The 23,109-nt window shown below is 40.4% G+C and overlaps 1 protein-coding gene across 1 annotated transcript; it reads right to left on the bottom strand.

Moving 5' to 3' along the window:
* Positions 1-337: 337 nt before the first annotated feature.
* SPTY2D1 (SPT2 chromatin protein domain containing 1) lies at positions 338-21,562 on the bottom strand. The gene is made up of 6 exons (XM_080815287.1): positions 21,289-21,562; positions 10,659-10,773; positions 8,330-9,928; positions 6,742-6,913; positions 4,645-4,722; positions 338-3,526 (listed from the first exon to the last, which is right to left on the bottom strand). The coding sequence occupies exons 1-6, from the start codon at positions 21,346-21,348 to the stop codon at positions 3,433-3,435; spliced, it is 2,118 nt and encodes a 705-aa protein (XP_080671413.1). The 5' UTR covers positions 21,349-21,562; the 3' UTR covers positions 338-3,432.
* Between the last annotated feature and the right edge of the window lie 1,547 nt (positions 21,563-23,109).

The raw sequence follows: 23,109 nt of genomic DNA, 5'->3' as shown, positions 1-23,109 counted from the left end.
TCAGGCTCTTTCTATTATAAGGGATCAGAGCCTGCTCATTTTCTTGACAAGAACTATATACCCAGTTCTTCTTCCCTCCAGTTTCCTGAGTATACCTCCAAACAATTCTCCTAACTTGGGTATCTGGTAGCAGACCAGCTCTCTTAAGCTGGTGGGGGTGGGGAGAGGTGTCAGTTGTGAGAGGACATGAATGTGTCAGGAAGAATGATGTGTGTGTAAGGAGGCAAATCCCATCTTAAGTCTGATGAGCCAACTGGGGGTTCTAGCTGGGAAAATGTTCAGGGCGATGGGAGAAGGAATATCTGAGTTTTGGTAAATAAAGGCAAACCAGTGAAAATATCAATAAAATATTTTTAATGCCTACAATTTCTTTTATACATAAATTGCAAAACTTTCACCTGTATATGCAAAAGTAGATTCTCTTGCAGGTCAACAGCACCAGAAAACAAGCTAAGCTAGGTAAATGTTTTCTTTTTTAAAACTTGATTTGTCCATTATGTAAAAGACATGATGGATTTAATAACTCCAAAGAAATCTATATCTCACTCTTAAGCATACACTGAACACCTGAATATTTTATCACATCCACTCACAAAATAAATAGTAGTCTAATATATTCAGCACATTGAAAATAAACCAACCAGTCTCTCTTCATATATTTATTCTCTTTCCAAACATGTTTTGGTCTCGTGCTATATCTCAGAAATGTACTAATAGCTGCTTTTAAGTTACAAAATACAAAACAGTAATTTCTTGGAGAAAATCTTGGGGTAACATTAAAAAAATGAAATTTCGAGTTCCCATATACTTTCTTTTTTGTTAACAGTCTTTGAACCCTCTCCTGGCACACATGTAAGGCTGTCTGTGACATGTGGTACCCTGGCCTCCAAGTGGACATAACTGCATTTACAGTTTAGAGAAAATACAAAGACAAGTTCTGAAAGTAGCTCGAAAAGAAAGTGCCCCTTGCTTTGACGTAGCAGCATCAAAAGCAAGTGGGACTGTGCAATCAGAGCCATATGAGTTTTATGAAAACTACTTTCCTTTCACATCATCTGTAGAGAATGCCACACCCATGATCATGTAACATTACAATCGTGAAATAACATTACTACATTCGTGAATTAACATTACCCAATAAAAGGCACATCTTCAGATATTGAATAAAATCTGAAAACCAAAATGGTAGAGAATACATTAAAAACCAAGCACTTAATTTGTAAACCTTGATAAAATAACAGCTTATTCCAGTTTCTTCATAGATTTGTGGGCTTTTTGAAAGGTCAGGAACTGCAGAACAAAATGGAAGACAGGATTTGGAAACAAGGCCAAGACTAATTTAAAAGACTTTCTCAGGACTTTCTTTTTAATTGAGCTACAGAAGTGCCCTTTTATAATGCTGATGCTGAAGAAGAATAACATCCGTAGAAGAAATGCATTCAAAAGTGATACACACATAAGGACACAACCTGACTTTTCAAGGTCTGGAACTTTTATTATCTAGCACAGTGGTGCCTTTAAGTACAAATAACTGCATATTGAGTAAAGTGCTAGTAAACTTTAAGCCACGAGAAATCTTTCGGCTATGATAAGCACTTGATTGTAATAGATTTTCAAAGTCTGCATATTGAAAAAATACATCCAAGAAAAAAACTTTTGAAGGGGGGGGCAGGGGGGAAGCACAAGAGTGACAGCAAAGGAAATAATGTTCCAAACCTGTTTCATTACATGGAACAGCACACTACCTTTAAATCAGTTTCACTGAAGGTATTTGAAATGGGTGAGAGGCAGCTGATAGGATTTTCTGCCAGTGTAACAGTTCTGTGTGGATGTTAGAAAGGGTGTTATTCCTAGTGATGAATACATCTTTCACAGGATTCAGCTTCAAAGTTAAATCCTTAAACTTTTGAAATTTGAAACTCAATTCAAAATGAGAGTCTTAAGGGCCTGGGTCACATGGCTGTCCTGTTAAGGGAGGCTAACAACAGTCATCTCTACTACCAAACTTGAATAAAGAAAGCTTTATGGATAAAAAGGAATACATGAAAGCAACCTGGAACTGTTTTACAAGCTTATGTCCCACTGCCCCCAACCGTCCACATTTAGAACCTAGGACAAATACTCTCTAGCATCCTATCTAATTTTCCGTTGTTGACTTTCCTTGAGACTTGGCTTCTCTCCAGCCAGAATCTACGTCAGCCTGATTGGAATTGCCAGGATTTGAGGCTTAAGAGATATCAAGTCTATAAATATGACTTGAAAAAAGTGAGAATGAAGAAAGTTCCACAGCCCAGTGAAACACCAGTAACAGGGAACATCCTTTCCTACCTGGAAAAAACATCTCTTCACAGTGCATAGTTAGAAATAAAAGTGCAATACGGGCAAAAGAGAAGGTGGTGCTCTTGATACACATGAATTTAGTTTTTGGTTTTTGCCATTAATTGCTAAAGAATTTAAGATAAAATGCAGTCATTATATCAAGAGGTACAGGGGTACCTTTTTCCAAAATATTTTTATAATGAAGGAAGAGAGGAAAGGGGAGTCTCACATGTCACTTCCTCAGTTTTTAAACTATTACTCTTCCAAATCTAATGTTTGAATAAAATAAGCATTTTTCTTCAATATAAAAGTGAATTTTGTAGATAAAAATCAATCAGCACAGTGACCTTGTCTATTTTATACTAAAGCCAACATAACAGTAAATCTGAAAGGAAAACTTGGAAACATGTATTTTTAAACTAAATGGCGTAACTTGTATTTTAATTTGAAAAAAATTTTTAATTGCTTTATCACCTAAATTAGTGAATAAGAATGCTCAGCATCCAATCCACGAATAATGCAGAATACAATATAATTTATTCTACTTTTTACTTCAAAGTCACAGAGATGATATCCATATGATAATTATAAAGCCTACTCTACATTTTCAAGTTCTCAATCCAAACATATAGATTAGGACAGGTCACTTTATTGCTGGCAACATTCATGGAAGGGGCCAGGTTCCTCATTGAAAGACAAAGTGAATTGGGAGCCGGGCAGTGCCCTACTCACACATCAGTAGAATTATGAAGTCACGAGGCAATCCTTTTTCCTTTTCGAAGTAGCAAAGGAACAATGTTAAGATTGGCTGGCTGGTGAGTGGCCCCACCTTAGAGTGCATAGCTCATCAGGATCAAGGCTGGCACCTGTGAACAGTTAACTTCCTAAGAGCACTCAACTGGGCATTCTATCATCTGCATTACAGATTTAACCCTGGAAAGTATCTGAAAATACTTTATGCTCCAATGACAGCCTGCAAATGACAGTATGCATTCCTTCTCCTTGAGTACCCAAGTATAAATCTAAAATCATAAAGGGGATTCTTCATTCTGAAGGCAGGACCTCCTTGCAACAGAGTGTCCAGAATTTCACAAAAATAAATACAAGCAGCAGCTAACGCTTCTTCAGCTTCTTGGCCTTTCGACGCTTCATTTCTTCTTCTTCACGTCTCATTTCCTCTAAGTCCTCCTGCATACCTAGTCTTAAACTGTCAAAAAAAAAATATTTGTCAATATACATGAAATTAACACTCTTTAAAAATTAAAAGCAAAATTTAAACAGAGCTCACATGGAACGTGCTGATGCATTAAAAATGCCTCAAAGCTTTACCACTGAAAACAAATCAGCAGGTATATTTTTTACTAGGAGCCTCTGCCACTGACTTCACTTACAGTAGAAAAAAGACCTCAAATAAAACCTCAACACAAAATATCTTAATGTTCCCAATAAAGTAGTAAGATATAAATTACTTATGATTAACAGCTTTTAAAAATAAGAAAATTTAGTCAATAAATAAAATAACATTCTATTTTTATCCCCTTCCTCCATTCATATCCCTTCTCAGGTCCCTAATGCCAGCAGTGGTATAGGTTAGCAAGATTGAGATGTGTCTGATATAGAAAGGGAATTAAAGATGGGGAAAGAGGGGCGTCTGCCTTTGGCTCAGGTCATGATCCCGGGGTCCTGGGAGCGAGCATGGCATCAGGCTCCTGCTCAGTGGGGAGTCTATTTCCCCCTCTGCCTCTGCTCCCGCTCTCTCTTGCTCTCAAATAAATAAATGAAATCTTTAAAAAAAAGGGGGGGGGCGCCTGGATGGCTCAGTGGGTTAAGCCTCTGCCTTCAGCTCAGATCATGATCTCAGGGTCCTGGGATTGAGCCCCACATCGGCGCTCTGCTCAGCAGGGAGCCTGCTTCCCCCTCTCTCTCTCTGCCTGCCTCTCTGCCTGCTTGTGATCTCTGTCAAATAAATCTTTTTAAAAAAAAAACAAAAAAACAAACAACAACACATTGTAATGGGATGAGAGGAGGCTTCCAGCACTTACTGCGTGCCTATATGGGTGAGGCAATGCACTAGGCAACTTGGTACACATTATTTTAATATAGTATCTCAGTAAGTAAAAACAGTAAATTCTCACTTTACAAACAAGACAACAGATTCGGAAACGCTAAGGAATTTGTCTAAAGCCCCATAGCAAGTAAGCAGGATTGTAATTCAGAACTGTGTGGCCCAAAGCTGCTGCTCCCAATGGTGCATGCAACTGAAGCAGGAAACAGAAAGGAATGTTCAGAACATTTCTGCACAAATGTGTTAAGTTTTGTGCTTACCTCTTTGCTTCTTCCTTCTGCTGTTCTTTCCAACTACTCTCCATGTAACGTAAGGCATAATCGCTTTCATCTTTGTATCTGGTAAGAGGAAATCAATGTCATTAAAAAAGTCCAACTTCCCAGTTTTTAAAAGGAACTGATTTTAAACGTCCTGGTTTAGGGGCGCCTGGGTGGCTCAGTGGGTTAAGCCTCTGCCTTTGGCTCCGGTCATGATCTCGGGGTCCTGGGATCGAGCCCCGCATCGGGCTCTCTGCTCAGCGGGGAGCCTGCTTCCTCCTCTCTCTCTGCCTGCCTCTCTGCCTACTTGTGATCTCTCTCTGTCAAATAAATAAATTAAAAAAAAAAACAAAAAAAAACGTCCTGGTTTAAAAAATCAGTATCTTTATAACTAAAACAGAAACACACAGAGAATCACTCTTTCTTGCTTGTCAAGGAGTGAGGTGGGTAGAGGATGGGTTGAGGGGAGTTTCTGAAAGCAACTATTCCTGAATTTCATGTTGATGAAGATACCAATCCAACGATGTTCACCTCTTTCACCTCTAGTTACAGGATAGTTTATATTAAAATTCTGAAAGTACAATATCCATGAAATCATTATATACATATTAATCTCATTTGAGCTTCATGAGAAAGGGAAGGACTTTAGAACAGAGACTGAAGGAGCGCCTGGGTGGCTCTTGTCAGTTGAGCATCTGCCTTCGGCTCAGGTCATGATTCCAGGTTCCTGCGACTGAGCCCTGCATTGGGCTCCCTGCTCAGTGGAAAGCCTGTGTCTCCCTCCCCCTACCACTCCCCCTGCTTTTGTGCTCTCTGTTAAATAAATAAATATCTTAAAAAAAAAAAAAAGAACAGGCACTGAAGCAGGCAGAATAGTGGCTTGATCAAGAATATGTAACTAGCTAATGACATTATTAATATTAGATATTTAAATCTGATTTTTCTTCCAGTTCTTTTTACTACTAAATACCTTTTTTTTTTTTTTGACACAGAGATTTTTTTTTTTATTTGACACAGAGAGAGGGAGAGCACAAGCAGGGAGAGCAGCAAAGGGAGAGAGAGAAGCAGGATGTCTGCCGAGCAGGAAGCCCGATGCAAGAATCAATCCCAGGACCCATGACCTGAGCTGAAGGCAGACACTTAACAGACTGAGCCACCTAGGTTCCCTAAATATCTCATTTATTTATTTAAAATATCTTTTTTTTAAACACCTTTTCTTAGGATTGCCTTCTAACTTCTCATATTTGATGGCTTTAAAGGAGATGGCAAATGTCGACCGATAGGCACTGAGATAAGTCCCTTCTGTTTTACACACATACTACATTTAATCCTTCTAGATGTCATTTTTAATTTATTTATTTGAGGAAGAAAAGAGAGACAGAGTGAGCAGAGGGAGAGGCAGAGAGAGCGTCTCAAACGGACTCCACACAAGCTCAGAGGTTAACTTGGGGCTCAATCTCATGACCCTAGGATCACCACCTGAGCTGAAACCAAGTGTCGGGTGCTCAGGTCCCATACTGACCGCTGTCCAGGGACCACACTTTTGAGCAGCATAGCTTTTTACATCAAATGAAAAGCAGATGTCAGATCAGACCAGCTTTCAACATAGCTCTATGGATGGCTGAGTTAAAAGCCAATCTAGTGCTCCAACACTAAACTGCTTCACTCTCATTAAATATACATCCTATAAAGAGTTTAAAAAGTTATTTTTGGGGGGCACCTGGGTGGCTCAGTGGGTTAAGCCTCTACCTTCGGCTCAGGTCATGATCTCAGGGTCCTGGGATCGAGCCCCTCATCGGGCTCTCTGCTGAGCAGAGAGCCTGCTTCCCCCCTCTCTCCCTACTTGTGATCTCTCTCTCTCTCAAATAAATAAATAAAATCTTTTAAAAAAAGAAAAGGTATTCTTGGCATGCAACTACACAAAAATTTCTGACTTAATTCTTAAATATTAAATGCCAAAAGAGTAAATCTAAAGAATCATCCAATGATTCCTAATAAAGAATTGTGTTCAATGCCTCTACTACTATTGTTTGCTTTGACTTCACAGCATGAGTCATTCAAAATAAGTGTATCATTTATCTAAATCTTCTTTAGTCTTACTTTTTTCGGTCATAGCCAAAGATCTCTCGAATGTGCTTGGATATTTCTTCCTGAGGTTCTCCTTCATCTTCAATAAAATCTTCCATTTCCGAGTCATATTCATCATCATCTTCCTCCTCTTCATATTCTCGCTGCCTTTTGTAACCACTAGGGAAGGGAGGTCTTTGAGGAACTAAGAAGAGAAAAGCCATTATTTAGGTGAGTATTAAAACTGAAAGTAGTCCCAACAAAGTTCTACATAAACTGAGATTCTGAGAACTCATTAAGACAGTATCCTCAAAAACCAGAGTCAGCGTGCTGGGCGGTAGCAGGGAGTCATTACTACATCATCCCTGCTGCTTCACGTTGTTTATAAATGGCTTACTGGAAGCATCTGTTACATTTTCTAGCCTAGCAATTCCCTTCCTTCTGGATTTTAAAAACTGGTAAAATTAAAAATAAATAAATAAAAATAGCTTACAGGATCATTAACTTTTATTTTACCAAGAAAAGACATTCAAAGCTAACAACCTACCATCTACGATCACCATAACTTACGTACATTTTTTTAGAAGTTCAACAAGGTATGAAAGATTCCCAGAATTATGGATAAATTGTTCAAAATGAATAAGGCTAACTTTAAAAAAACTCACTACATTATCCTTATTTTGTCATTTTGCCAGAAGACTGATTAAAGCTTTGCAGAAGACAGACACTGATCAGTGCACTACCATCTGGGAACAACTGCTTTCTAGTCCTTGATTATAGAGTTCCTCCTCCTGTTGTTCTCGAGTTATTGTTAATATGCATGGCCTGTCTCCTCAGCGCAGGGTTTCCTTCTCAACCTCTGCACTGCTGACATTTGGGGCCAGATAATTTTTTGTTGTGAGGAGACTGTACTGTGCATTGTAGGGTAACAGCAGCATCTCTGGCCTCTATCTCAAAGATGCCAGGAGCATCCCTACCCCCAGCTGTGTCAGACAAAAATGTCTCCAGAACTGCCAAATGTTCACTGGGCATCAGAATCATCCTTGGTTGAGAACCAAGGTTCTAGATGAATTAAGAAGTTTAAAGCATGGAATCTCGTGTTTTGTTTCTTTTTATATTCTCCATGGCACCCAACAAGTACTTTAACAAATGCTTATCACCATGAAGAAAAGCAGAAACACAAGGGCAATCAGAAACAGTTCCTGGTAGATGGTGGGTACTTAACATGTGTCTGGTGAATAAACAATGCACCAAAAGGCTTCAACTGTACAAATATGCTCCAGCTTTTGAAGAAGAGTCTCTCTAGTCCTCGTGAAAAGGTAAAGCTGAATTAACTCACTGAACCACATAAGGCATATACACTCACCCTGTCCTACAAATCACAGAGCCAAGTTTATTGCACTTGGAGATGTTACAGGGGTGAACACAGAGGGTCCTAGATAACTCTTTCTGAAGCCCTTTCCAAGTTATGATCACTCAAGGGACTCTTACACAACATAAGGATTTTATCAACTCAAGAGTACGTGGAAGGGTTCACAAGGCCTCTGGTTATCTAAAACAAAGTATTCTTTCCAATTTCCTGGTAACAAATAAATATTCTTAGGGTAAGGGACAATTTTACCTTGAGCAGATCTGTAGCCAGATAAGGAAGGCCTCATTCCGTTCATCTGTCCATTGCTGGATCGGCTAATTATATTCTTGGAAGAAATTGTTTCTGAGACAACAGTGCACTTGGGCTTTAGGGGGAGACTGGAGCTACCAACTGGTCGCCCAGGTCCCAAGCTGCTCACTGGTCTTCCGGGCCCTGAACTACTAACAGTCCGTCCAGCCAGAACTGAGCCACTTACTGACTGGCCAGGACCACTGACTGGCCGCCCAGGGCCACTGACTGGCCGCCCAGGACCACTGACCGGTCGCACAGCACCACTGACTGGCTGCCCAGGGCCACTGATTGGCCGCCCAGGGGGGCCAGAGCCACTCACTGGTCGTCGAAGGTCATGTGGACTGCGCATAGGTCGTCCAGAGCCACCAGAGCTGCCTATAGCTCTCCCAGAACCACCTGAGCCACTGGTGGGTCGCCCAGGGCCACTTGAGCTACCTGCAGGGTGCCCAGGGCCACCTGTACCACTGAGTGTCCGTCCGGAGAGACTTAAGTCACTGGCTGGCCTCTTGGTCCCACTGACCGATCGCTCAGGTCCTGAGCTGGAGCTGCCATTCTGGCGCCTGGGCACGGGGCCAGAACTAACTGTAGGCCGAGCAGTCCCTGTCCCAGGCCGTCCAGAAGCTGAGCTAGAGCTGTTGCCCGGATGCTTGGTACCTGGACTCTTAGCTTTATTGTGTGGGGTAACCATGAGTCCAGGCCTGGAATGGCTAGGATGGGGAGGAGATTTTTTGGCTTTGTGCTCAGTAGCAGGTTTCTGAGTCCCTTTAGCAGAAGTCTTTGGGACACTTGGTGAATAGGTACTGGAGTGGGGCTTTCCAGCCCCATTGAAGACAGGTCTGTCATGGCTCTCATGAAGTAAGGGTTGAGAACAATTGACAGATCCTGCTTTGGTCCTCTCTCCTGGCATGGATTTGGATGAAGACACACCTAAGTGTTTCTCAATGGCTGTGCTGGGTCTGGATTTCTTCTCAGCATGAGGAAGGGGAGTACCCCTGGAAGAAGGATGCTTGCTAAGTTTTGTGCCCACACTTTCTTTGTGAGAGGGTGCCTTTTTGGTTGGAGGTAGTCTTGCATCTGTCTCAGGTCTCCTTTTCCTTTGCTTTCTTTCAAGGAATTCTCGCTCCCTAAGTTCTTCTGCAGTCATAGGCCGCTCTTCTGTTTTCTTCACTGCCTTGATCTCCACTGGTTCGTACTGCTTTTTCTCAGCCAGCCTGAGTAGATCAGTGAAGTTCATGAGCGGTGGGGCACTTTTAAGGGGGACCTTTGGTTTGCTTTCAACTTTGGGAGGTTCTTGCTCTTCCTCATACTCCTGCTCTGACTCTGCTTGATTGTATTCTAAGAATTCATCATCTTCTTCCATCTCATACTCTTGTTCTGTTCCCTGGCTAGTGTGGCGCTCCACTGCCTGCCTCTTCTTTGATTTTTCCTCAACGGGAATCCCGTTGTAACCATGGAAATTATCCTTTGTCCTTTTGGCCATAGCTCTTGCTTTCTTGTCATGTTTTAGCTCAATTCGCTTTTTCACTAGTTCTTCTTTTCTCCTTTTCTCCTCTAAAGCTAAAAGAGACAAAACAAGAACAAAGTATTTCAAGGTCTGGAGGTCTCAAGCATTTCATCTGAAATCAGTAGGGGACCAAAATACAAGCAAGATTCAAGTTACAGTTTGAAGACATCTAGGAATGAAATGAGGAAGTCCTTTGAACAAGTATCTGTTGAGTCATCTTTACATAACGAGTAGGTCACATATGGGTCTTTCAATATGACAAAGCAGGTGAGAGACTGGGCTTTTAGTTTTAAATATAGAAAGTAATTCGTACCAAAAATATACCAAGTTAAAGAAACAGTAGGACCCATTTCACAGTCATTATTAATTATGAATAAATGAATACCTACATGTATTAAATCAGTTTCCTTGTCATTTGTCTGACATAAAACTACTGCTTGAGTTTACTGGTCTTCAAAAACTGTCCCTATTTTAACCTTTTAAGATAACATTCTTGATAATAATAACAAAAATTAAAAAACAAAATACGTAGAAGCAGATTCAAAATGAAGGTCCAAGAGTGGAATTCCTATTGGGACCTACTACGGCCAAGTGGAAGATATGGTCACTACCCCAAAAGCTCTTCAGAGGAAATAACATATGTAATCCTCTAAATACAGCTGATTTAGACACATGCACAAATCCGTTAGCCTATTATGTTATAACAAGCATCCACTAGTTAAGTACAAGCTAGTTGTGAAGGTGGAAGACTTTAAAATTGAGAATAAGATTACAGACACATACCTTTTTGCCTGAGCTCCTCTTCTTTTCTTCTGAGAAAAGCCTGAACGGCTGCAGACTGGACACCCTTAACTTTCGGGTCTTTTTTGGGAGGCCCCACTGCCAAACTATACCTTTTCTAAAAAGAAAAGGAGAGAAAGTTACAATCAATTCAACTTTTTAAAAATGTATTTGCTATTAGGTGTAAGGCACCATGCCAAACAAAATCAGAAAAACTGATTCTGAATAATTAAGAGATCATATAACCCACATGAAAGCTTAACTATAAAATTTTGGTCTGAATAGAATTATGCATGACAGGTTTTAGGCACAGAATTTCTTTGTAACATCCTAAATAATGCATAAGTGAACAATTCAGAGAAATACCATTTTTGGGTTATTTTCCCAAAAAGGTACTTGGACTGGGGAACTTTTGAAAAGAAATCACCACTTAGAACAGACTGGTTTTTTTTTTCCTCCAGATTTTATTTATTTATTTGACAGAGATCACAAGTAGGCAGAAAGGCAGGCAGAGAGAGGAAGGGAAGCAGGCTCCCCGCTGAGCAGAAAGCCCGATGCGGGGCTCAATCCCAGGACCCTGGGATCATGACCTGAGCTGAAGGGGAGGCTTTAACCCACTGAGCCACCCAGGCCCCCCTAGAACAGACTGTTTAAAGAAAATTTTTTTAAAGATTTTACTTATTTGAGAGAGGGAGAGAGAGAGAGAAAGCACGCGAGCTCGCACAAAGGACAAGGTGGGGAGGGGCAGAGGGAGAGAGAGTGAAGCAGACTCCCAACTGAGCAAGGAGGCAGGAGCAAGGAGTGGGGGGGAGAAGTAGAGGGGTGGCTCTATCCCAGGACCCTGGGATGGCGGCCTGAGCCAAAAGCAGATGCTTAACCAACTGAGCCACCCAGGCACCCCTGGGTTGTTTTAAAATTCTGATTAAAAAAAAAAAAATCGGGGTGCCTGGGTGGCTCAGTGGATTAGGCTGCTGCCTTCAGCTCGGGTCATGGTCTCAGAGTCCTGGGAGTAAGCCCCGCATCAGGCTCTCTGCTTGGTAGGGAGCCTGCTTCCCCCTCTCTCTCTGCCTGACTCTCTGCCTACTTGTGATCTCTCTCTGTCAAATAAATGAGTAAAATCTTAAAAAAAAAAAAAAAATCAACCTTCCTTAGAACTAAGCCTTTCAAAGTCTAACTTTTCAAGCAAACAGAAAAAACTACTCATAAATTTTCTCTCCTGAGTACCTTATTCCAGGTTGTTTTCTAGTAGAGACACAGCTACATAAGTTATTCTGTTTATAACATCAAACACTGAGATTTTACTTTGACCCTAGGCAAAGCAGATGGCAAACCACGGCTAAAAAGTATTTCAAAGAAATCTAAGCAGCAAGAAGTGCCCAATTCTCTTATAACCTTTAACCGTAGCTCTTATGTTCATTAAATATTAATATGCCACATAAACCATTTAGACAGGTTTCTACATCACCCAAAAAGTACTAACATTATCCTGGCACATATGGTATTTCTCTGTGCTTTGATTTTTATGTAACGACATTGGGAAATGACTAACACTATAGGTGTGTTAATCTGAACTATGATAGGAAAAATATTTCCATTTTATGAGTGTCTATCATTAGAGGAATAACTCAGAATACAGAAAACAGAATAACTCAGATTAGGATGATTCAGCTCTAGGACCACTGCACATTAAATATATGGGTAGGAAATAAGTTTTTAAATGCCCTCCCTTATTAGTTAGATGACATTCTTATCTACCGCACCTGTTGTTCTCCTAGTTAAAAAGGAAACACTAACCTCTGAACACAAATTGAGCTACTTAAGAACCAAAAAACGGATTCCCAAAATGTGTATGAAATTCCTAGAGGAAACCCAAAGGATCCATGCTTACTATGTGGCTGGCAAATATAAGGCATCCTGAAACAGGCTGGAAGTTCCAGCTACATTAGTCACCAACAAAGCTGGCCACGGAAGCAGGCCCTAATCCAACCTGAAAATCCTGCATGATAGTGATGCTGCAACCTGACACATCCCCTGACCGAAATCCCGAGAGCATCCAGATTCCTTTCCTCCATCCAGATTCCTCACTTTGGCTGAGTCACAGTAAAATCCAGTAATAAGTCCCTATGTTTGTAAATTCAATAGTAGGCCCTTTCCATTGTGGATTGGGGCGCCATATTTAAAGGGAAAAGGAGAGGGAAAGGAACACTTAGAGAAAGAATACTGCTTTACCTAACTAGCCATATAAAATTGCCCTGATTTACAAGAACCTCAAACATAGGCCTTATCTACAAGAAGTTCACCTTTTTCTAATGGATGAGCCATCATGAATATGATTTAAATTGCATAAGACATAATATAGACTCATAAGGAGACACATACACTCACTTCACCCTATCCCATTAGGTAGATTTGTAAGATGAAAGATGGATACTTGTGTCTGCAATTACTTGGTCCATAGATTCACCTGCCAAATCAAAGCTTATACAAGGTTTCTCCCACAAAATATCAATATACATGTACTGTTACCTTAAACAGCATTGGTTCATTATCTTGCTGTTACAGCAATGAGCACTTCCTAATTTGATTTCAGGATAGAAATCTTTCTTCCTAATCTGGGATTTCAAAAGATAGGTAATGGGACAGGACTAGCTGAAAAGCTACTCACGACTAAATACAAGCACCCAGAGAGAAAACAACAGTATCAATGGGGGCACAGTTGACTAAGCTTCAGTCATTTGCATAACATCTTCAATAATTTTTGCCCTTTTAGTATGCCACCTATATTTTTACTAATTTTAAGAGACCTAACACCATGACATTATTATAGTTTTACTTCAAACAATAATATCCATGAAATGATTGGTTTGAAAGGCCACATTTTTCCAAGTCATACTAAAACACAACCATTTTTTATATATGTATGTATATATATACACACACACATATATATAAATATACACATATAGATGTGTATATATATATGTATATATATATATATAAAAACTATGAGAACTAAAAGCATTTATGTATCATCTAAAATCACTGTACAGCCAGAGCTATATGCACTGCACTTCGGGAAACACCAAAAAGGAACTTAAAAATACAGGAAAGCCAAAGGAGGGGGGTGTTCAGGATCTCAGATTCACTCAGAAAAGAATTCCAAAAAGTATCCACCTATTTCCATCCTATTTCCATCCATTCACACTGCCAATTTTAAATTCAGCTTTTTTGTTCTAACACCCCTAATCCTCTAGGGTACTTATTAAGCTGGCTTTATATTTAACCCAATAATTTTGCAGTACTTTTTGTCCTGTCCTGTGATGTAGAAGGAATTCAATGAATCTATAAAAAGTCTTATTTCATGGGTCTGCTAGGAAACAAGAAGGGCAAGGTCCTAACTTGATGAGGTTTAATCTTATTCACTGACATGAGCTGAATCATAATGAATAGCTTCTTACATCCTTTGTAGCTTGATGTACTCAAAAGCCAATACCAGGTAAATACTGAAATATTCTCTTTAAAATATTCTCTTAGGCAAAGTTTAGGTCAAAACCTAGAAATCTGGGGTTAAAAAGGGGGGGGCTGGGTCTTCACAGGTGATTTTCTTAACAGTTGTATTGAGATATAACTCACATACCATAAAATCTGCCCACTTAATGTGTACAGTTCATTGGTTTTTAGTATGATCAGAGAGTTGAACAATCATTACCACTACTGGATTCAAGACATTATCCCAAAAAAGAAATCTCACCTTTTAGCAGTCATTCCCCACTTCCTTTTGCCCCTTTGTCCCTGGCAACCACTCACCTACTTTCTGGCAACCACTAACCTACTTTCCTTTGCCAATTCTGGACATTTCATATAAATGAAATCATGTACCCGGTGTACCATTATACAGTGATATGTATCACAATATAAGGTAAACTTTATAGGCCATAGACGAATAGTTATATATATGAGTACTTATACAACATATGTAAGATTTTTCAATTTTGAAAACCCTTATTGTTAATTTTCACTTGACTCTACTATTAAGTTTGAAAATAGATGCCTTCCAAAGGCCAAGAAAGTATCTTTGCGAGAATGCTCTGTAAGTTGGTTCTTAACATCCCTGAACTGAGAAATTGTAATTATTTCTCTGCCTTAACTAAAATTAAGAAATGATTAGTTTCTATGACCATTAAATGTTTCAGTAAGGATATCATTTTAATTCTTTTGGAGTAAAAACAGAATATATCTAAAACTTTATTTTTATTTTATACCTAGAACGTTAAAATGACAATTATTTGAGTAATACCTAAGTAAATTTAAATTTAAATGGTGATAATGTAATTTTACTATTGTCAGTGTTGACTTCTCATAATTTTTTTTTTGCTCAAATAAAAACTGAAAGGAAAAAAATAAAATCATACACTATATGGCTTCCATGGTCAATTATATGTGTCAACTTGGCTAGGCTACAGTGCCCGGTTATTTAGTCCAACACTAATCTAGGTGTTGCTATGAAGGTATTCTGCAGGGATGGTTAACATTTGCAATCAGGTAACTTTAGGTAAAGCAGTTTACCCTCCATAATGTGGGTGGTACGCATCCAATCAGTTGAAGGCCTTCAGAGCAGAAACTGATGTCTCAGAGAAGAAGGTATTTGCCCTACAAATTTCAGACTTGCCAGCCCCCATAATTACATGAACCAATTTCCTAAAATAAATCCTATTGATTCTGTTTCTCTGGACAGCCTGACTGATATAGGGGCCTTTTGTATTTTGGTATTTTCACTTAGTACAATGTTCTCCAGGTTCATGTTGTAACATGCAAAAGTACTTCTTTTTATGGCTGAATATTTCACTGTGCTGATATACCACATTTTATCCACCACAAGTTGATGGGTATTTGTATTTCCATCTTGGCTATTGTGAATATTGCTGTCATGAACACATATGTACAGTTTTTTCTGTGTGAGTACCATTTCTCTTGGGTATATCACTATAGATCTTCCTAACATTGAGCTAGCCAGACCTTTCAAAATGGGAGACTCTGGTGTCAAAAGATTTAAGATTTGTTGTAATAAAATATATTAGATAATCTCCTAGCCCTACAGGGGTAGCCCAGTAGAGAACCATGTTTTAAAAAGCCTCAGGCTGGGATTATATTCTATTCTATTTAATAAAGCAGATCTATTTGGCACTTTTTCCTGCATCAGATGGTCACATTTAGCTCTAGCAGCAGCACATCAAGATGCACCCACCAATTCTGAATCAGATTCAAGGCACCAGGCTGCTTCATTGTTTGAGCTTCATGAAAAGCAGCTGGACAAGAGTTTCTTTTATCCTAAGTGTATCCATTTTATTACACTGCAAGCCAACTCAGTCATTCTGCTGGACCCCAATGAATGATCCACAGCAGTGAAGCCTATGCCATTTAAATACAGTCTGAGAGATTTTGCCAAGATTTGTAATTCTGAAGCCAACAGACCTAAAAAACATTAACTCACTTTAAGACATATGTGTTCCTTGCATTGAAATTATACTGCCATGGTCAGATTAAGAAAATAAGGAGTTTTCTGTCTGGAAACCTGTGTTAACCAAATACGTTATGCTGGAATCAATAGTCAATCCCTTCTTGAAAGTTGTTCTATACTCAGGAGATAACATATAGTTGTAATAGTAGGAAACACAAATTTCCTGATGGCTTTACATATACCAGAGATTTATTATTGGTTAGAATTAGGAGTCAGGAATATTCAAAGAGTACATCCTTGAGTTTAATAATCACTACACAATTTCTGACATGTTCTCAAAACTCATAGTCAGGTCCGGAAAATTAACGGTTTGCATTAGGCTTGCTTAGCTGGGTGGTTAAGAGGGTAAAAATAAAACAAGCATGTTATTCAGGATTGCTATAGGATCAAATGTAAAATTTACTATTCCTGTGTCTATAAAAATATACCTGATTATAAAATGTAGTATCAGATAGGTACCTCAGAGCCTCTAGTCCAACCTCTATGTTAGAAGTGGCCCCAAAGGGGTGCCTGGGTGGCTCAGTGGGTTAGGGCCTCTGTCTTTGGCTCAGGTCATGATCTCGGGGTCCTGGGATTGAGCCTGCTTCCCCGCCCCCACCCCGCTCTTCCTGCCTCTCTGCCTACTTGTGATCTCTGTCAAATAAATAAATAAATAATCTTTAAAAAAAAAAAAAAGAAGTGGCCCCAAAAGCACAACTGTGTATTTACTGGTTGTCACACAGTTTGCAACAGAGTGTGAATTAGAATCTAGGTCTCCTTGTTTCAGGTCCAAAAGTATTCCCACTACAACATGTCTCACTTCTAACATAATCCAACACTTTCATCATTTCAGCTCTAACCACAATCTTAAATGCCCCCTCTTTAATCTCCATCTGCCTCTTGGATGGTGCCATGACCTCAAACAGGTCTACCACTTAATTTTCTAATCTTATCTTCCCTCACCCTCAGACTATTTCTGTTAACCATGCTGGCACTCTCCCAAACAGACTGTAAATCTCTCTCTACCCACCAGTTTCCAAATTCTGTTGGTTTGCCCTTTAAATTTCTCTCTCATCAGACTTGAGGAGAATTGCCATAAAAAAACCAAGAGTTATTGCCTAAAGCTATATTAGGCTGGAGTTGAGGGTAGGAAGCTGGATGGGTTTAGGCTTTATAGATGACAATCTTCCTCACATCCAATATACTCTTCATTTAACACAGGATCATGATTAAGAGCAAGAACTCTGGAGCCATAAGCAAATTCCCTGCTCTGCCATTAGTAGCCCTGTCGCTTATTAGCTGTGTGACTTTAGGCAAGTTTCTTCATCTCTCTGGGCCTCAGTTTCCTCATCTGTAAAACAACCTTCCTTATATGGTCATTATAGTGATTAAATTAATTAATAAACACAGTGCTTAGAATAGCGCATGGCACCAAGTAAGCATTATAAATATTAACTTGTTATCACTATTGTTCAGAAGGAGATTCTCATAGGTAAGAGAGATAACAGAATCTCTGTGGGGGTTAGATTTTCTAAAGACCTTCTCCCTAAAACACTGGTTAAGAAGTACTGCTCTAGGCTAGCAATCCAAAACTACTTCAGGCACTGGCAAAGTCATCTTCAGATGCAAGCATGGGGAGCAATCCCATTATAATTGATTACAGACCAAAAGTTGTAAAGTGACTGTCCACAGAAACAACTTTGTTGGCCCACACTGTTCTTTAAAAGGAAACAGGGGCACCTGGGTGGCTCAGCTGGATAAGTGTCTACCTTTGGTTCAGATCATGATTGGAATCGAGCCATCTTCGGATCAGGCTCCCTGCTCAGTGGGGAGCCTGCTTCTCCCTCTGCCCCTCCTCCGGCTCGTGCTCTCTCTCTTTCTCATGCTTTCTCTCTCAAATAAATAAAGAAAATCTTAAAAGAAATAAAAGGAAATACAACTACTATAACATACGGTAGGCTTCTTTTGAATACACAGAGCTTGGCCCATATCATTTTATATCCAGACTACTTCACAAACTTACATTACCTACCTGGCCCTGAAGACATCTGAATTTGCCACCTCAGTTCAAGTCCCTAAGCTCCTTTTTCAGTACCTATATTCTTTTTTGGTGGGGAGGGGGAGAGAGAGAAAGAGAATCTTAAGTAGGCTCTACCCCTAGCACAAAGCCTGATTCAAGGCTCAGTCCCAGGACCCTGAGATCACGACTTCAGCTGAAATCAAGAGTCAGACACTTAAAACGACTGTGCCACCCAGGCATCCCTCAGTACCAATATTCTTATCCTCAAGGGGCTATCACCCTCCAAACCCTTACATGAAGGCTTCTTCTTTACTCTTTGGTTTGAGGATCACACCAGAACTACAGTTATCTTGTCTGGGATGATTTTCAGAGTACAGCTGTAAGAAAGACCAAATAACTTGTCTCATGCACTACAAGCCATCAATTATAGTTACCTGCAACCTACAAGAATCCATATTCCAAGCTCTATTATTCTATTAAAACAAGAACCTTTATTTTTCCTAGAAGAACCAGGGAGAAAAAATTTAAGTCATGATTATCAAAAATAATTTTTCTCCTTTAAACTTAAACACAGCTTAAGACAATAACTGGTTACATCACTTTGATCAGCTGTTTTTTAAATTCAGTTTTCCACTGGGAAATGATAGCATGCCTAATATTGCTAGGCATGATGCAATACTTTCTTTGTTTTAACTAAAACATTATAAAGGTTAACTACTTTTCCTAGAGAAAAAAAAAAACAGGGAAGAAAGAGGTTGCATTACAGAAATGTTCATTGCCTCTCAAACCAGATACAATAGATACCTCTAAAAAATGACACCCTGGAAAGAGTTCAAAGTGGCCATCCAGGTGTTTTATACGTTAGCCTCCCTTGGAGCTAATCAGTGCTAGTCACCCTATGCCCTTTCTATAGCAAAGGTCTGACATAGAAACTCTGAAGACTGAAATCTGAACATCAGCTCTGATAAGATCCAAATGGAAGGTGGGGAAGAAGAGGACTAAAGGGAAAATAAGAACCAAGCACTAGAGAGGGAAGGAGTTATACCTGTCAATTACTGCAAAGCCTCTGTGGTTCTCAGACCATCAATCAATCAATCAATAAAGCTTGTGTCAAACATGGGTGTGTGTGTGTGTGTGTGTGTGTGTGTGTGACTTGAAATGTTTCTTTACTTGGATGATGGTTAAGATACCTGCTTTGCAATAATCTATTATACTGTACAATATACATTTCACAATTGATGCTGTGCTTTCAGAGGCTTTACTTTGAGCTCATAAAGTAACTTAGAATAATTAGATGAACCAAGTGAAAGCAAAATCATGGATTAAATTTAACTACTATCTTGCTCTGTTCCTCAACAGTTCCTTTTGTGATATACTGCATCTGATGTAAAAAGATAAGGATTATAATGGTAACTAAATCAAACTTCTAGGCCTATTACTTTTTGTGGGGGTTCGAGGGTAGGCTGGGGAAAGCATGTTTTCATAAAATATATGCCTACATTCCTCTATTAAATTTTAAATGACCTCACCAGTTTATCTGTCTTTTGTGCTTCCAATCTTTGTTATTTCAATCACAGATCTGTTGATAATGTACATATTCTGAAATATACACAGATTTTGAAACCTTCTGCCCTAGGAATACCTGCTTTTCTCCCAGCAGCTATTGGTTTTTAGCATAAGAGATGACTAACTTGGTTCTGATCCTTCTAAAGAATATTACTGGACATCAAAGCTAGTATTATCTATTCTTTGACCTCCACTGAAATTCAGGAAGATCCAAAATATGGATCTAACTATGCAAAGATGAATGGTTACCAGCTCCAATATTGACTTGTCTAGGAAATTTACAGTATTTGTAGAAAGTGAATTCTGTTGTTCAAAGTTTCAAAGGTTTAAGCCTATAACTTCCACCTGCAGATCTTATGACTCATGATTTAGGGTAATGATTATTCAGAGTATTTGGGATGGGAGATGAACATAGAGCAATTTAATAATTATTATACTAACAGATATTAGTTTTATTTATCAGTTATTTTACTATCTTCAGATTAACATTTTCAAAAGGGTAAAAAAAATGGGCCAGCCTCAGAAGACAAGAAAAGTACAGGAGTGGGAAAAACAAACAAAACAAAACAAAACCACTGCAAATACACAAAAATCTAAGAAATGCAGAACGCATAGTGAGAGCTCAATAAATTCCAGTTGAATTGACTTTAACGGAGAGCTGTTTGAGCTCTACACCTCAGTGCTCAAACCGCAGGTATCACAATGCAATTTGTCGGTTTACAGCTGTGCTGTGGGTACCATCTGAGGATCCAGAAATGATTAGTTTATGCAAAACAGCTACAACCCCGCAAACCAGGCACTCTCCATGACTTCAGCATGTAGATTTTAAAAGTCTTACACCGCTCTGCGAACATTAGCGAACTGGCAAATATTACCGAGCAAATGGGACCTAGATTTCAAACAAAGACAAATCTGGAAGGCCACAAGTAAACGGAAGGTGAAACTAGCTCACCCATTCTGTTGGCCAGGGACTTCGTGGAATCCGCTCAACTTCTCTTCCCAATAGAAAAGGTATTATTAACCCTTTGGGAGGTTATAATTTTATCATCTCGTTGGCTGGGTGGGTGGGGCCACACGTCAGAAAACTTCTTCGAGAAATCCCACAATGTTTAATCCCATCTTCGGCGGGAAATCAGCCAAAAAGCTGTAGTCCCTAAAACCCCTGAAACTCCCTAACATACATGCTTCTTTCCCAACCTCTGTGCTGACGTTTACGCCGAAGCCAGAAACTACTAGTGAAAGATTCCACCATGTACCAGGCACGGTTTCACTCACCAACCTTCACGCAACTCTATAATACCCGAACTGCAAAGCCCAAGTTGCAGGGGTGACTAAGCCAGCGAACTTCACTCTCCGGAAGGCTACCATCTCGCACTCCAAGCCCCTTTTCACCCGGAGTCCCCAGGAGTGCATACCCGAGAAAAGGAAATAAGGAGTCCAGGTCTTCCCTCTCCCGGAGAGGACAGGCGGATGCCTGGAAGTTCCACGGGCCACAAATTCCAAACTTGAAGATTCCCTAATCCCTACAGTAGCGCCCGGCTGGTACTTACCGGCACGTTGTTGACACCCTGTCCTTTGGAGGCTATCAGGAGAATTTCCCTGAAATCCATGTTGGCTGAGGCGGAGACACTGGGCCAGGCTTTCGGAAAGAAGCGAAAGTACGCCTTACCGAAGCGCCCAGCAACAGCCAAGTGAACTGCCTGGCCCACCCCTCTCCCACCCCTCCTCAACACGACCACTTCCGGCGCCTTCCAATGCCGTCTGCCCGCCCCTTTTCCTCTTGCGGCCTATATCCTTTCAGGTCCGGCGCTCCGCTCGCGAGTCTCTAGCGTAACTTCCGCTTTCAGGCTCCAGACGCGTAGAACGTGATACGTGGCTGCTGGCGTTAGCTCGGAGGGGCGGGACTAGGCCCTTCACCGACCTAGGAGACGCGGCCTAGTAAAATGAGGGGCGTGGCTAAGGGAGAGAGCGGCTTCCCTGGAGGCCGGGGCGCGCGACCTGATTATCTCGGTGTTCCTCGTGAGCTCTGAGTAGGGTGAGCAAGGGGTGGGGGATTACTTACCAGGCCTCGGCTCGCTGGGTGTCACGGGTGGGCGCTCAGGTCCGAAACGGCGGGGCGCCAACAGCTGAGCCGACAGTTCTCGAGCAGGGGGTTTCAGTTACCGGTTTCTAGGCGCTCGTGAAGTTGCGCAGGCGCACACGGTACGGACCAGTCCTCAGTGTTGGATACACATTACTCATCCCGTCCTGGCACATGGTGTGTGCTCACCTCCTACACAGATGCATGCATGTCATGTATAGATGCGCAGGCTTAGTGCTTTTGTCTCATCTAGATAATAAGCTTCACGTAGTGGATGAGTGAAGGAATTCTTTGCATACAGATCCAGTCTGGACATAACTTGGCGCACTGATGAAACATACATATATTTTCCGTATTAATTGGGAGTCCAGTCTCGGCTTCCTTTTAAGAGTATCTGGGCCCTGTAAAGTCGTCTCCTTCAATAAAATACACTAATTAGACCCGGGGTGGGAATAAGCCTCTACTGGCTGCTAACTAATTGGATGATCTTTTCAGTGTGATGGGAAAGTTCCCAAAGTGGGTCGTGGTGATGATTGTGCTGTAAATTTACTAAAATTCATTGTACACTTAGGTGAGTTTTGCAGCATGTAAATTATATCTAAGTAAAGTTGTTTTAAAGTATTAGGCAAAGCTGCTTGATCTTACTCTTTACAACTAAAGTTTTAATGCTGAGCTGTGGCCCTGACTGCATTTCTCCATTTAAGGCTGCCCCAAAACAGACCCAGATGAAGACTAGACTGATGGAAGACCTGGAATTCTCAACCTTCCTATTCCCTCCAAAGAGCCCAGCATAGCCTACGGCTCACGTATGCTATACATTCCTTTCAAATACATGCCCACCTACTTGAAGTAGTTCTCACTTGCAGGAGGCCAACTCTACAAATATTTCTCCATCATAATCACAGATTATGAAGAAGCTTGAGTGTAATGTACTGAAGAAGCTAGCAGATCTTAGGGGCCTCAACTGTAAAAAAAAAAAAATCAATACTAAGATTTTTGAATTTCCTTCAAGTGATTCTCTATTCAGCAGGTAGGATCATCTTTCAGTGTCTTCTGATTGTTCTTAGGATAAAGACAAAAATCTTAATCCTAACTGTAGCTTGTAAGGACTGCCATGATTTGCCCTGGCCCACTTCTGTAACCTCATCAGCCCTACATTTTCATTCCCTTATTTGTGCCAAGCTCTCTTCCATTCCAGGTCCTTCCCCACTTTTTCCTCTTTGCCTGCTCTGCTCCCTCTAAACTTTGCTGGGCCAGCTCTAATTCATCCTTTGGCACCATGGCCTTTGGT

This window comes from Martes martes (assembly GCF_963455335.1).
Source record: "Martes martes genome assembly, chromosome: 10".
NCBI lineage: Eukaryota > Metazoa > Chordata > Mammalia > Carnivora > Mustelidae > Martes > Martes martes.
The sequence above is the reverse complement of the archived record's forward strand: the minus strand, read 5'-3'. Positions and strand labels throughout refer to the sequence as shown.